Here is a 14299-nt window from a genome sequence, read left to right as displayed (position 1 = left end):
GGGCTGTGGGGCCATTGTGTGGGGAGGCTTAAGGGATTTGGGGGGACCCGGGGAGCAGAGAGGCCAGCAACCTGGCTCGGCTCAGTCTGCACAGAGGGGCAGAGGCAGACGGAGGGCTCAGGACAGGCTCCACCACTCAGGTAGGGACCAGGCATGGGACCCTTGCCTGGCACCCTCCTCCCCTAAGACCTAGACATCCAGTCCTCTAGCTCCTTCCTCTCCCCAGGACCTGGTGGGATTCCAGCCCCTAATCCCCTCACACCTGCACTGAGAGGTCCAGGGCCCCGGCCTCCTCCTTCTCCAAGGATTTGGGTGTCCCAGTGCCCAGCCCACCTCCTGGCTTAGGACCTGGAAGTCCCCCAGGCTCTTTCTCCCCCAGGACCCACGGGTCTAGGTCCTCAGTTCATCCTCCCTCAGACCCTGGAGTCCGGACCCCCAACCCCTCCTCCCTCAGACCCTGGAGTCCAGACCCCCAACCCCTCCTCCCTCAGACCCTGGAGTCCAGACCCCAACCCCTCCTCCCTCAGACCCTGGAGTCCAGACCCCAACCCCTCCTCCTTCAGACCCTGGAGTCCAGACCCCCCAACCCCTCCTCCCTCAGACCCTGGAGTCCAGACCCCCAACCCCTCCTCTCTCAGACCCAGTGGTCCAGGCCTCCAGCCCCTCCTCCCTCAGACCTGGGAATTCGGCTCCTGACCCCATCTCTCCCTTTCCTCACAGGTCACCATGTACAGCTTCATGGGTGGTGGCCTCTTCTGCGCCTGGGTGGGGACTATCCTCCTGGTGGTGGCCACAGCGACGGACCACTGGATGCAGTACCGGCTGTCGGGGTCCTTTGCCCACCAGGGTTTATGGCGCTACTGCCTGGGCAACAAGTGCTACCTGCAGACGGAGAGCATCGGTGAGGGTCCAGGCAGGGTCTGGGGTCTGGGCTGCACCTGGGGGCAGAGCCTGTGGCTCAGAGAAGGAAAGGGACCAGCCCAAGGTCACTGAGCATGAAAAGGACAAAGCTGGGATTTCAGTTCTTCAATGTAATTACAGAATGGGCTGATGGGGGGTGTTCAGTAGGGAGGGGTGATACCTCTGCACAAAACAGAGGTCAGGTAGGGCAGGCAGGGCTGGGGTTGCCAGGACAGCGGTTTCTAAACAGTTACTATGTATCAAGAACTGTGTTACTATGCTAAGTGAAATACGTCAGAAAAACACAGATACCATATATGATTTCACTTATGTGTAGAATCTAAACAACAAAATAAAGGAACCAACAAAACAGAAACAGACTCATCAACCCAGAGAACAGACCGCTGGTCACCAGATGGGAGGGGAGGTTAGGGGACTGGGTGGGAAAGGTGAAGGGATTAAGAAGTGCAGGTTGGTCGTTACAGAAGGGCCACAGGGATGTAAAGGACAGCATAGGAAATAGAGTAAATAATAATGTAACAACTATATATGGTTCCAGGTGGCTATTTGAATTGTCAGAGGGATTATTTCATAAATTGTATAATTGTCTAAGAAGTATGTGGAACACCTGAAACTAATATAAAATGATATTGAATGTCAACTTTAATTGTAAAAAAAAACTATGTTAGGTACTGGGGAACACAGAAGCAAGATAGACCTTATATTTGCTAAGTACTGAATGAGGTATTTTTTTATACTTGCTATGTGCCAGGCTATATATTTTATATATATATATATATATATATATGTGTGTGTGTGTGTGTGTGTTACAATATATATTATAAATATGGGGGTGAGAATAGTAAGTACAGAGCTCTTGCAGTGTATATTATGTATGTATATTATATAGTATGTAAATAATATATATTATGTAAATACTATATCTCTATGTGGGATATAGTATATTACACAATGCAGATTTTATGAAAAGAGAGAATAACAATCCACAGTGCTTACTATCCACTCTTTCAACTGGTTATCTATTGAGTAGCCGCCATGTGCCAGGCACAAGGTGCTGGGGATGTGGCAAGACCTCTGCTCTCCCAGAGCTGAGAATTCACTGGGGAGAGACAGACATCAAAACAAGTTAAAAAGAAATAAATGGAGCATCTTCAGATACAGGCCAGTGGTAAGAAAGAAATGAAATAGAGCAATGGGAGATAGGATAAAGAATGATGAGCAGGGCGATATGGGGAATCCTCATCATTCATTCATTTATTCATTCATTCACCCAGCAGACATTTCTCCAGGCCGTGTGCACACCAAACCTATGCTGGGGATACCGCGAGATAGAATCAACCCAGTCCCTGTCCTCGGGAAGCAATCGGGCTGCAGGGCGAGGCAGACACAGTCCAGAGTCACAGCCCCGAACAGGGGGTGAGGGTGTTGCCTAGGAGTGAAGGGATGCTTCCTAGAGGCGGGGGTTTGGAGGATGGACAGGAGTTTGAAGGCGAGGGCGCAGGTGAAAGAGAAGCTGGGCGAGGGATACGGAGCGGGGTAAGGCAAGGCCGCTGCCAGAGGTGGCGGCCTTTGCCGCTGAGGGCAGGGGAGGCCTGGGAGTGACCGTGCGGTGCTCCCACAGCGTACTGGAATGCCACCCGGGCCTTCATGATCCTGTCCTGCCTGTGCGCGACCTCCGGCATCATCATGGGCATCCTGGCCTTCACTCAGCAGCCTGCCTTCAACCGCCTCTCCCGACCCTTCTCCGCCGGCATCCTGTTTTTCGCCTCCAGTGAGTGGACTCCCGCTACACTACCCGTCTTCCTGCGCCCTGCCTGTCTCCAGCCCCAACCCATCCCCGCCCGGAACCACACTCTCATCCCCGACTCCTCACTCTCAACCCCGTCCCCAGCTTAATCCCAGCCCCACACTTGACACCAGCTCCAAGGCTGTTTCCCATTCCACCTATTCCAACACAGCAGTTCAGCCTGGCACGACCACCCAGAGTTAGTGTCAGACGCCACAAGCGTAAGGGCACAGTTCCCAAAAAGACTGCACCGACTTCAGCTCCAAGTGGGGTTCCCAAACCACTTGCACTTTAAAATATATATATTTTATTTATTTATTTTCAGAGAGGGAAAGGGAGGGAGAAAGGGAGAGAAACATCAGTGTGTGGCTACCTCTCCCATGCCCCCAAATGGGGACCTGGCCTGCAACCCAGGCATGTGCCCTGACTGGGAATGGAACCAGCCACCCTTTGGTTTGCAGGCTGATGTTCAAACCACTGAGCCATACCATCCAGAGCACTATTTGCACTTTTTTTTTAATTTTTAAAAGATTTTATTTATTTATTTTTAGAGAGGGGAAGAGAGGAAGAGAGAGAGAGAATCAATGTGTGGTTGCCTCTCACATGGCCCCCACTGGGGACCTGGCCTGCAATCCAGGCATGTGCCCTGACTGGGAATTGAACCTGCAATGCTTTGGTTTGCAGCCCATGCTCAATCCACTGAGCTACACCAGCCAGGGCACCACTTGCACTTTGACCAACTTGCTCCAAACTGGAGAGTTCCCAGGACCCACTCAAGTTTGAAAATTTGTCACAACAACTCACCAAGCTCCAAAAAGCACTATACTTACAGTTATAGTTTTATTATAAAGGATCGGCTCAAGACCAGCCAAATGACGAACAGATTCAGAGGGAGAAGTCTGAGAGGGCTGTCACCCTCCAGCACACCTGCTGTTTATCAACCAGGATGTCCCAGGGCGCTTGGCATCCAGAGTGTTTCCTGGAGTTTCGCCTTTGAATCACTGGCCACACACGTGACCAAACTCAATCTCCTCCCCCCGTCCCCTCCTCAGAGGGGCTGGTATCAACCAGTCCAAAGTCTCGACTCTCTGTTTTCGTGTCTGATCTTTCTGCTGACTGGCTCCCTTTCCTGAGTCATCTCAGCTCAGTAATGGGTGTGATCCCAGTGGCTCAACCATAGCAAAGACACTCATAACTCAGGAAATTCCAATGGTTCAGAAGTTCATCTCCCAGGAACCAGAGACAAAGACCAGTCAGGTTCTTTTTGTTTTAATTTTTTAAAAGATGTTATTTATTTATTTTTAGAGAGGGGAAGGGAAGGAGAAAGAGAGGGAGAGAAACATCCATATGTGGTTGACTCTCATGCGTCCCTCTACCAGAGACCTGGCCCACAACCCAGGCATGTGCCCTGACTGGGAATAAAACTGGTGACTTTTTGGTTCGCAGGTCAGCACTCAGTCCACTGAGCCACACCAGCCAGGGCTCAGATTCTTTATGATGTAGCACAACCCTCCCCCATGTCCACACCAACCCCACTTCCTGTCCCTCTTTACTCCCACTTTCAACTCACCCCTGTCCTCACCCTTACCCCCATCCCCACCCACCCACCTCTTTCCTCAGTCTCACCCCCATGCCCATCTCCAAGCTCAGCCTCCTCGGGTTCCCACCCCCACCTTCTCTCCCCAGCCTTGTGCGTCCTGCTGGCCTTGGCCATTTACACTGGAGTCACCGTCAGCTTCCTGGGTCGCCGTTTTGGGGACTGGCGCTTTTCCTGGTCTTACATCCTGGGCTGGGTGGCCCTGCTCATGACCTTCTTTGCAGGTACCAGGGCTGGGGGGCGGGACGGACGGTGTCTGGGGATGAGCGGGTGTCCCACACAGGCCCCCAGCACCCAGCCGGAAGGCAGACCCAGGCTCTGTGGACACCCAGGGAGAAAGGGGGTGCTGAGGCTTGGGCAGGGCGTCCATCAGGACCTTTTTCCCACAGGAATTTTCTACATGTGTGCCTATCGGATGCATGAATGTCAGCGGCTGTCAACGTCCCGCTGAGCCCAGGTGTATTCACCAGCTTCATCAGGAAGGGAAAATGAGGACCCTGAAGAAGAGGGGGTGTCTAGAGGCCTAAAATCCTGGTTCCTGGGGGGCATGAGGGGAGCTCCATCCTGGACTTGGATGGGGTCGCCTGACTCCTGAGTCCTGCAGGGGAAGAAGGAAGAATGGGGCCTGGTGGGAGGGAGCTAAGAAGAACCAAGGCCCCGCCTACCAGGGTGGTTGTTTGAGAAATGGAGTATCTGTTAGAGCGATTTGGGGGAGTCTAATAATAAAATTGAAGTGAAACTACTCTAGTGTGACTCCCTGAGGCATATGGTGCGTGTGGTGGATGGGGTTGGGAGGGGGAGTATATGATAGCAGCCCAACCTGCTATTTCCACAGGTGAGGGGACAGAGGTCAATCACACAGCCCCACACAGGCAACAGTTCAGCTTCTAGGAACCTGATGTGCAGGACCAGTTGGACACCATTTCCCATGTATGTGTGTTTCTCCCTCACACTACCAAGCAGTTAACTCAATTCTGTCATCATCGACCTGGAGATAGCATCAGATCCCACAGGTTAAGGGCTCAGTCTTACAAGACTGCCTCTGTCCCCCCTTCTGGTGGCAACTGCTAGTCCAGGATGTCCCCTGAGTTTCTGGCCAACAGCTATAAATTGGAGGCTCCCACAACCCCCTCCTTGGGTTCCATTCACTTGCTAGAGTGGCTCACAGAACTCAGGAAAACATATTACTTACTAGATTGCCAGTTTTTTATAAAAGGATGTAACTCAGGAATGGCCATATGGAAGAGATGCATAGGGCCAGGTGTGGAAGGTGTGGGAAAGCACCTGGAGCTTCTCATTCTCTCCAAAGTCGCCATTCTCCCCAAATCGTCAAGGGTTCACCACCCCTGAAGCTCCCTGAGGATGTTTCATTACATAACTGTGATTGATTAAATCTTTGACCATCGGTGATTGAACTCAACCTCCAGCTCCTCTCTCCTCCCCAGAGGTCACGGGCTGGGACTGGAAGTTCCAACTCTCCAACACGATTGGCTCCACTGGCAAATATTCCCCAATCCTTACGTGGGCTACAGAAGTCAACCCTTTCCATAGCAAAAGACACCTTTATGGCTTTTGTGACTTGGGAAATTTCAGGGGCTTTAGGAGCTATTGTAATCAGGACTCAACCAAATATGCATTTTTTATTGTAAATGACAACACCACAGTAGGATAATAGGATAAATAGAAAGCTTGGTTAAAAACAAACACCCCCCCCCCCACCACAAAAAACAGCTTCCCTCCCCAACTGCCCTGCCCCATCTCCAGTTGGCTCTCCCAACCCCCTCTACCCTCCTAAGGAGCTTCTCCCACTGCAAACACCAAAACTCTGACTTTTCACCTCCTTCACCTGCTTCTTTGCACACCATTCAGGACCTTGACTTTCTCTCCATTCACTCATTACTTTACTCAACAAACTGATACCAACTGCCCTGGGAGTTACTGATGCCGGTCATAAAATAGTAAGACTATTTAACAGGCCGGTTCTAACAATGAGAATGTTTATCGCAGCCTATGCTAGTCATGGTTATATTAATAGAGTCTGACTCCCTGGAAATAATGTTTATTGGGGCCTTCTCAAATAATAGTAATACTATGTTTATAGAGGCTTCTTTCAATAATAATGGCAATTGAGGCCTTCTCTAATTACACTTTAATGAGGCCTCTTTAAATAGAAATATTTACTGAGGCTTATTCCAGGGATCATATTTATAGGGGCTTACTCTGGCAAGAATGATGTCATAACCACAAACTCACATCGCTAACTTCTTACTCAACATTTCCCCTCGCCAAGAAGAGGCATCTCACACCTCACATATCTGACTCTGAGTTTCTGGTCTCTTTCACCCCCCACAATGGCTCCACCCATGGTCTCCCCCATCTCAGCAAATGACAATTCCCGTTTTTACCCAGCCGCTCAAGTCACAAATGTGGGGATCATCCTTTGTTGTTTTCTCTCTCTTACATCCCCCATCTGATTCGTCAGCCAGTAGTGTTGGCTCTCCTTTAGAAATGTGTTTGCAGTTTGGCCCTGTCCTGCTTAACCAGTTTCTACCCTAATGCAAGCCACCCTCATTTATCACCTGGTGTATTGATGCACCCTCCTAACCAGCTCAGCCCTTACCCTCCACCCCCTACAGTCCTACAGTTCATTCTTTACGTAGCATCTCGAAGAGAATTTATTAAAATCACGTTGCTCCTGTTTGAAGCCCTCCAGTGGCTCTGATCTTGGGTGAAAAGCTAAAGTCTATCAAGGCCACACAAAAATGCCACGTATTCTGGCCCCCAGTAACTCTCTCACTTAATCCCCCTTCACTCACTGCAGTTCAGGGGTCCTCAAGACCACCCCAGATTCAATGAGCTGCTAGAAGGACTCATGGGGCTCAGGAAAACTGTTGCACTCGTAGTCAATGGTGCAGATTCACATCAGCACAGGCGGGAGCCTCCCAGGGCAGCGTCCAGGCAGGACCAGGCACCAGCTCCCAGTTGCCTCCCCCAGAGGCGTCCCAGCAGCAGCACTTACTTCTCCCAGAAATGGCATGTGACGACACTCAGCACTGCCAACAGGTGAAGCTCACCCAAACCCTGGTGTCCAGGCTTTTCATGGGACGTCTGTTTTGTGAGCAGGGAGCACCCACCAGGATGACGTTAGTTATTCAGTTTCCAGCTTCTCCAGAGGTCAAACCAAAATAATACACACCTCTCCACAAACCACATTCATAGCCTAAACTATCTGGTATGGCCCAAGGACTCCAGGTAAACAGAGACATTTATCAGGCAGGACATTCCAAGAGTTTAGAGGTTCCCTCCCAGGACTAGGCAAGATCCACCTTTCTTTGGTCAACGGGTAGAGGTGAGACTTAAGGAGATGAGAAACAGGGTTAAAGCCTTGAACCTGGAGGTGGGATGAAAAGGAAATGGGGCGGAGTTGAGACTGGATGTGTAGGGTTTGGGGAGAAGCATGAAGAAGGAGGTAGGTATGGGACTGGGGCTGGAGTTGAGATTGGAAATGATCTGGTGTCAGGATGGGAATGAGGTTAAGGATAAGTCTCAGGATGAGTTTGGGTTTGGGTTTGGGGTTGGGTTTGTCAATAAGAATGGGGTTAGGCCCTGGCTGGTGTGGCTCAATGGATTGAGGGCTGGCCTGCAAACCAAAGGGTTGCCGGTTGGATTCCCAGTCAGGGCATATGCCTGGGTTGCAGGCCAGGTCCCCAGCAGGGGGCACTCAAGAGGCAACAACACATTGATGGATCTCTCCTTTTCTTTCTCCCTCCCTTCCTCTCTCTCTAAAAATAAAAAAAATAATTCTTTTTTTTTTTTAAAGAATGAGGTTAGGTTGGGGGGTTGGGATGGTGATAAATTAGGGATTGGAGCTGGGATTAAAGGATGGGATGTGTTTGGGTTGGGGTGGGATTGGTTTTAGGGCTGGCTTGGTGAGTTGGGTTGGGGCAGGTGATTATGGATGGGGTAGAGATAGGGTTATGGATGGACTGAGCTGGGATTGAGTTTAGAGATGGGTTTGGAAATTAGAATGGGGTTAGGTTGGGAATTGGGATGGGCTGGAGGATGTGGTTGAGTTTGGGATGGGGTCAAGGTCACAGAGGTCTCAGTGCCCTCACTTTCCCCCTAACCACATGCCCATGGCCCAGACTTCCTGAAGCCTGTTCACCTGCTCCTCACCGGAGCCATGTCCACAGCCACTTTTGTGTTGGTGACCCTACTGCTCATGACCTGGCTCCATCTCTGAGAGCCTGTCCTTGAGGCCATGTCCTCAGGAATGTCCGGTTACCTCACTGGTGAAGGTTTGGGTGGAGGATGGGGGCCTCTCCCATAAAGGAAGAGAACTGGCCTGCTGGGTCACTGGTTCTTCCTTCTCCAGCGGTCTTGGGACTGCTGGCTCAGTTTGTCTTCACAACGGAGGTCCTCTTCAGGGCCATTCCAGGTTCACAGGGGTCAAGTTTGCCTGGGCCTTCTGCCTGGGCTGTGGCACTTTCACCTTATACCTGCTCACAGGTGAGGCGCTGATGCTGGTGTGGGAGGAAGAAGCCCCCCACCAGCTACTGTGGTCCTGGTGATAAAGCCAGCCATGCTCAGAGCAGAGCTGTCTGTGAGCTCATTTATAGAGGAGGATGTGGGTGTGTCTTTCCCTCCACAGACTTTTAGAATTGTGATTCTCCACAGTTTGCCTGCCTTGAGCATAAGCTCCAAGCAGGGCTCCAGGAGTCTGAGCCTGTCACCGGGCTCCACCCACCCCTTCCTCCCTCAGGACCTGGTGTCCACGCCTGCAGATCATTTCTCCTTCAGCCCCAGCCCAGGCACCATGGCCTCCGGCCCCCTCCTTTTGTGGGGACCCTAGAGCAAGGGCTCTGCTCTCCTGGACCGGAAGGTTGCAACACCCACAAGAAAACATAACACATGCCCAACTGTCCCTTCTGGCCACATCCCTCCTCACGCTTAATTTACACCCTGGCCTCATTTGTCACCTCCACGTCTGAGCTCTGAAGCCTCTCTCTCATCTCTTCCAGGAAGCCCCCTTGGGTGTTGAGGGCTCTGGGGAGGGGGGGAGGTATAGAACCTGAGCTAAAGAGGCGTGTTCTGAACCACCGACCAAACCACTGGTGATGATGACACCCTTCCCCTCACACAACCAGGACCTCAGGAAGCGGAGAAGCTATCAGTACAGCCGAGGAAGGGAGGGTGTGTAACAGAGTGGTTGCCGGGAACTGAAAAGGTGAAACACAGAACCAGCCTGCTCTCAAGGAGCACAGGCCCCTCCAGTTGCCTGTATTGCTTGCTGGCTGCTTCTTCTTCTTCTTCTTCTTCTTCTTTCTTTTTTTTCTAGCAGCTCAGAGAGGCCCCAGGAGTCAGGGGGCACAGCCTCTTCTCTCAGAGACCCAGTCTGGACCACCAGCTTCCTCATTCCTCAGGACCCAGAAACCCAGCGCTCACCCCCATGGAGCCCTGTCGGTCCCTGGCCCTGCTGGCTGGCTCCCTGGCCCTGACATCTGTCCTCGTTGCTGTGAGCACAGATTTCTGGTTTGTGGCCCATGGGCCCAACTACTCATCTCACTCCGGCCTCTGGCCAGAGGGGGATCAGCACTCCGTAGCAGGTAATAGGGAGTGGTTTCTCCTGTCTGGGGGGTCGGGAGAAGAGCTAGAGGGAACAGGCCCTCAGCGGTCCCCTGTCTGAGCAGGCTACATCCGTGTGACGCAGACCTTCAACATCCTGGCTGCCCTGTGCGGCCTGGCATCTGTGGGCTTTCTGGTCCTGTCCTGCATCCCCTCGCTGTCTGCCCCAGGCCAAGGCCCCCTGGTTTCTTCCATCACAGCCTTCATCGCAGGTGAGGACTCCGGGCTGCCCATGGGCATTGGGGACTGTGAGTTCCCACAGAGCGGCTGAGCAGTCTTTTTGTCTCTTGTCCCAGCCCTCTCCATGGTGGTGGCCATGGCGGTCTATACCAGTGAGCGGTGGAACCAACCTAGAGACTCCCAGGTCCAGTCCTTGTTCGGCTGGTCCTTCTACCTGGGCTGGATTTCAGTTCCCCTTTTTCTCACTACAGGTAACTGTTGCCCTGGGAGCTTGGGAGGGCCAACTGGGGGCTCTGAGGGAGCAGGGTGGGAGCAAGTACTAACCTCCCTCTGCCATTCCAGGTGGCCTGAGTCTGGTTGCCCACTGCCAGGCCCCTCGGCCCAACTACGAGTCCCTGTGAGCTGCAGGTGAAGACAGCGTGTATGAAGGCATCGTCAGGAACCACAGGATCCCCTGGCCCTCCCTCGGCCCTCCCCGCCAGCCCTTCCATAGCCCCTTGGTTTGTGTCTTCATTCATTCAAAAACAGATTGCTGGAATCTGATTATTCTGAGATTCATTTACCCATGACACAAACTGATGGCACACTAGCTCTATGGTGGGTGACAGTGGGCACCCAGAAGAGTCAGAAACCTCCATGTGTTCTCAGGGGACTCCCGCCCAGAGTGAGAAAGGCCAGGGTGGACTTGGTCAGTGCCCTATATTCTCTTGTCCCCTTCTCTGGACCTGGTTGTTCTCCTTCCTTCGACTTCTGTTTCCATTTCTCTTCTTTCTCTTTTCTTCCCTGTGCCTTTCATGTTTTAGCACTTTCCTTCTCACTCCCTCTGTGTCCCTCACCTGTGCTCTGCTTTGCCTGTGCTCTAGTTCTCCTTGCTCATTCCATTAATTCACTCTGTCCTGCTGGCTTTTCCCAAGTGCATCCTTTTTGCTGGGCCTCACAGGGCTACAAGTCCAGTGGTGGGTGGGGTGGGTTAATACAGGTTACTGTCAGGGCGTGGGACAAAGGGTGGTCATGTTGTGGGGGAAGGTGGACGTGAGCTTTCTGGGGAAGAGGGTGTTTTTAAAAAATTGTATTTCATTTTCAGAGAGAGGGGAAGGGAGGAAGAGAGAGAGAGAATCATTAGTGTGTGGTTGCCTCTCTCGGCCCCTGCACCCTGCACTGGGGACCTGGCCTGCAACCCAGGTCTGTGCCCTGACTGGGAATCCAACCAGTGACCCTTTGGTTCACAAGCTGGCACTCAATCCACTGAGCCACACCAGCCAGGGCTGTTTAGGGACTTCTTAAGGGCCAAGGGAAGGTAATCCAGGCAGAAGAACTCCAAGGTGGAGGCATGAAAAGGCTGGAAGTGTCCAGAGGGTAAACAGTGCTTCGTAGCCGGGATGTGCAATGTGGGAGTGGGAGGGAGAAAATGAGAATGGAGTGGTGGTTGGGAGCCAGGACCCCTAACGCCATAACTGACTCTCTCCTGAGGGGATTAGGGAGCCAGGATGCAAGCAGGGGAGGGACAGTGTCCTGGGGCCAGCAAGCCCTGTCTGGAGCACCCAAGAGGCTGAAAGGGAGACAGGCGGTTGGTGATGCAACAGGTGAAACAGAAGTCAGTACAAGGCCTGACTGGGAACAGGGCATGAGGTGGATAGGAGGGAAGGAGCCAGATTCAGGGAGCAGGAAAAACCAGGCTTGGGGTACAAGGGCTTTGTGGGGTGAGGGGCAGGAAAGGTGCAAGGATAGTGCCCAGGGGTGGGATGGTGGGGCTATCCTTGTTTGGTGGGAGATACTGAGCTCAGGTGGGAGGTAACTGTGTGCCAGGGGTCTGGGAGACAGCCAGGAGCAGGTAAGGACTCCGGTCTAAGGCTCGGGAGAGAGACCAGGGCCAGAGATGGAGTTTGAGATGCTTTCAGAGCCTCATGGTCCCTGGAACTGTGGGAATGAGGAAGCTCACCCAGTGGCAGGTATGGGATGCAGGGAGCAGGAGGGGCAGGAGCCTGTGTGGGCACTTGGGAAGCATGGTCAAAGCCAGGGACCAGGAGTGCTTATGGGGTCAAGGGCAGAGAGGTTTTTAGAAGGACATAGTCTACCATGTCATGGCCCTCAGGCTCTCCCCAGACCTGCCACTTGACTCTGAGCTGTCACTTTGCTGGGAGAGATGCCTCTGTGTGTGTGTGTGTGTGTGTGTGTGGTTATCTCTTTAAATGGCTGCTGGGAGAGGGGGTTCTGGAACTCCTGCTGCCTCACAGAGACTGACCCAGTCCCCCTTCCCCCACCCTTCTGAGATCTGCCTCTAAGAAGTCCTGGGAGCAGGCTGTAAGTCACTTAGGTGGATATGTGGGCGTGGAGAGTGGGGAACACACTGGACGGGCCAAAGGGGCATTCCACTGGGGGGATGGAGGTCTCTGGAAGGTAGGGAGGTTCCTAAGCAGTGACTCCTGGAGGGGAGGGAGGCCTCAAAGTCCCCAGGCATGGTTGTTGAGGGATGGAGCCACAGTCGGAGGAACTGAGGGGGTGCTTCCAGGTCCCCAGAAGTAGCAGCCCCAGGCAGGAGTGCTAAGATAGCCAGCTGTGATATGGAGGGACATATGGGAGAGGTTCTTGGAACTTGGAGAGGGGCCTGGGGGCAGGAGGGGTGGTGGCCAGTCATGTGTGTGTGGGCCCCCCTCCCCCGCAGCAGCCTCCCGGCATGGGGGTGAAGCGGAGCCTTCAGAGCGGTGGCACCCTACTGGGTTTCTTGGCCAACATCTTCATGCTTCTCTCCACTGCCACCAACTACTGGATCCGCTTCCCAGGGGGACACAGCGGCCTGTGGCAGGATTGTAACGGTGGCATCTGCTCTAACAACCCCTGCCAGAGTGAGGCCCAGCCCAACCAGATGTCAAACCCCCACTACACAGACCCAGAACTGACCACAGCTGTCCACCCTCCCCTGACACAACTGGGAACATCCTGCGGGGGAGGGGGGGGGGAGGGGGCGTTCAATCCCTTCCACGACGGTCTCAGATCCAGCTGCCCCTCCGTGATCGAAGCCACCACGAACACGACAAGCCCTCAGGACGACTTTCAAGTCCCTATCCAAACCCCTGACTCTGCGGCCAGCCGGTACCGGCTGGTGGGGGCGGTGGTCAGGCAGGGCGTCTGCGCGGGGCTGAGGCAGCCGGCTCTCCCCAGCCATGCTGGCGGTGACCCGGGCATGCATGGTGCTGGCGGCGGGCTCCAGCATCGTGGGCCTGGTGATGGGGCTGCGGATTGTGTGTCACGAGGGCGACTCTCGGGGCCGGACTACGAGCGCTATCTTCTTCCTCTGCGGTGAGACACCAGCAAGCCTCGGGACAAAGGGCAGGGGTCCGCAGGAAGTGAGCTGAGGGGAGGAGGTGGTGACCAAGAAGGGTGGGCGGAGCTGGAAGGGGAGGGGTCAAGGGCGGGCCCGCAGGCGATGGGCGTGGTCTTGTCTGGCGGGGGCCGCCCGGAAGGGGCGTGGTCTGGGCGGGGAGCGGGGTTCTGGGTGGGGCCTAGGTGCAGCCTCTCCCGGCCATGCTTACCTAGCGGGTGGGCGGGGCCAGGCTTGCTGCTGCTGATTGCTTTGACAGGCTACACCGTAAAGAATGCGTGGAAAAGCGACGTCTTCTTCTCCTGGTCCTATTTTTTGGGGTGGCTGGCTTTACCATTCTGTATTCTCGCCGGTAATGTGGACAGCGGGGAGAGGGTGGAGAAGCCTACCCAGGGGACCCTCTTCTCCCGCGGAGACTCCCCGGCCGTCCTTCCACAAACCCCATTTTGACCTCCAGGGGACCCCCTCACCATACTCCACTCCCGACTTTCACAGACCCGGCAGAGACTCCTTGGAGCCCCAAACCCCAGGCCCTGAGGCCCTCCCGGTCATCCGCCCCAGGACCCACCGCCCCCCACCCGTCCTCCTCTCCCCTCCCGTCAGGCTTCTGCTTCCTGATGGCGGACATGATCGTGCAGAGTACAGATGCCATCGGTGGGTTTCCCGTGTGCTTGTGACAGCAGCCTGCCTGGGGCAGAATAAAGGAACAGGTCGACCTCCGCGGCTCCGCCTGCCTTTCTGGGGGATGTGAGGACGCGGACACGGGAGACATGGACACATGTGGAAATATGACCCTGAAGAGCACGGAGATTCGGGCACGGGGGTAGACAGAGGCTCAGAGAGAACATAAGGACATGAAGCTCTAGGGGAC

At 53.9% G+C, this 14299-nt stretch overlaps 3 protein-coding genes across 6 annotated transcripts; all 3 read left to right on the top strand.

Annotated features, from left to right (window-relative positions):
• The first annotated feature begins 48 nt into the window (after positions 1–48).
• Positions 49–5047, top strand: LIM2 (lens intrinsic membrane protein 2). Its single transcript, XM_028530511.2, has 5 exons — positions 49–140; positions 721–901; positions 2543–2692; positions 4394–4528; positions 4694–5047. Exons 2-5 carry the CDS (start codon positions 727–729, stop codon positions 4753–4755), a joined length of 522 nt encoding a protein of 173 aa, XP_028386312.1. The 5' UTR covers positions 49–140; positions 721–726; the 3' UTR covers positions 4756–5047.
• Positions 5048–9381: 4334 nt separating this feature from the next.
• NKG7 (natural killer cell granule protein 7) lies at positions 9382–10652 on the top strand. Its single transcript, XM_028530507.2, has 5 exons — positions 9382–9531; positions 9643–9910; positions 9995–10141; positions 10226–10360; positions 10452–10652. Exons 2-5 carry the CDS (start codon positions 9754–9756, stop codon positions 10508–10510), a joined length of 498 nt encoding a protein of 165 aa, XP_028386308.1. The 5' UTR covers positions 9382–9531; positions 9643–9753; the 3' UTR covers positions 10511–10652.
• A 2125-nt stretch (positions 10653–12777) lies between these two features.
• CLDND2 (claudin domain containing 2) lies at positions 12778–14148 on the top strand. Of its 4 annotated transcripts, XM_028530279.2 has the most exons (4): positions 12784–12952; positions 13269–13406; positions 13661–13780; positions 14032–14148. In XM_028530279.2, exons 1-4 carry the CDS (start codon positions 12784–12786, stop codon positions 14103–14105), a joined length of 501 nt encoding a protein of 166 aa, XP_028386080.1. In that variant the 3' UTR covers positions 14106–14148. The 4 variants fall into 4 exon arrangements, 1 of the variants encoding a protein (XP_028386080.1); XR_003685715.2 differs by having other exon boundaries at positions 12778–13780; XR_004900282.1 differs by lacking the exons at positions 12784–12952; positions 13269–13406 and having other exon boundaries at positions 13688–13780; positions 13924–14141.
• Positions 14149–14299: the final 151 nt, after the last annotated feature.

This window comes from Phyllostomus discolor, chromosome 12 (genome assembly GCF_004126475.2).
Source record: "Phyllostomus discolor isolate MPI-MPIP mPhyDis1 chromosome 12, mPhyDis1.pri.v3, whole genome shotgun sequence".
NCBI classification, from domain to species: domain Eukaryota; kingdom Metazoa; phylum Chordata; class Mammalia; order Chiroptera; family Phyllostomidae; genus Phyllostomus; species Phyllostomus discolor.
Note: the sequence above shows the minus strand (reverse complement) of the source record. Positions and strands in the feature narration are given on the sequence as shown.

Bases quoted from the DNA above. Each gene is read 5' to 3' on its own strand.
- LIM2 (XM_028530511.2), top strand. From the start codon at position 727: ATGTACAGCTTCATGGGTGGTGGCCTCTTCTGCGCCTGGGTGGGGACT. The intron at 902-2,542 runs GTGAGGGTCCAG...GTGCTCCCACAG, and splicing joins CCTGCAGACGGAGAGCATCG to CGTACTGGAATGCCACCCGG. The intron at 2,693-4,393 runs GTGAGTGGACTC...TTCTCTCCCCAG, and splicing joins CATCCTGTTTTTCGCCTCCA to CCTTGTGCGTCCTGCTGGCC.
- NKG7 (XM_028530507.2), top strand. From the start codon at position 9,754: ATGGAGCCCTGTCGGTCCCTGGCCCTGCTGGCTGGCTCCCTGGCCCTG. The intron at 9,911-9,994 runs GTAATAGGGAGT...CTGTCTGAGCAG, and splicing joins GGATCAGCACTCCGTAGCAG to GCTACATCCGTGTGACGCAG. The intron at 10,142-10,225 runs GTGAGGACTCCG...CTCTTGTCCCAG, and splicing joins CATCACAGCCTTCATCGCAG to CCCTCTCCATGGTGGTGGCC.
- CLDND2 (XM_028530279.2), top strand. From the start codon at position 12,784: ATGGGGGTGAAGCGGAGCCTTCAGAGCGGTGGCACCCTACTGGGTTTC. The intron at 12,953-13,268 runs GTGAGGCCCAGC...GGCTCTCCCCAG, and splicing joins CTCTAACAACCCCTGCCAGA to CCATGCTGGCGGTGACCCGG. The intron at 13,407-13,660 runs GTGAGACACCAG...GGGCGGGGCCAG, and splicing joins CGCTATCTTCTTCCTCTGCG to GCTTGCTGCTGCTGATTGCT.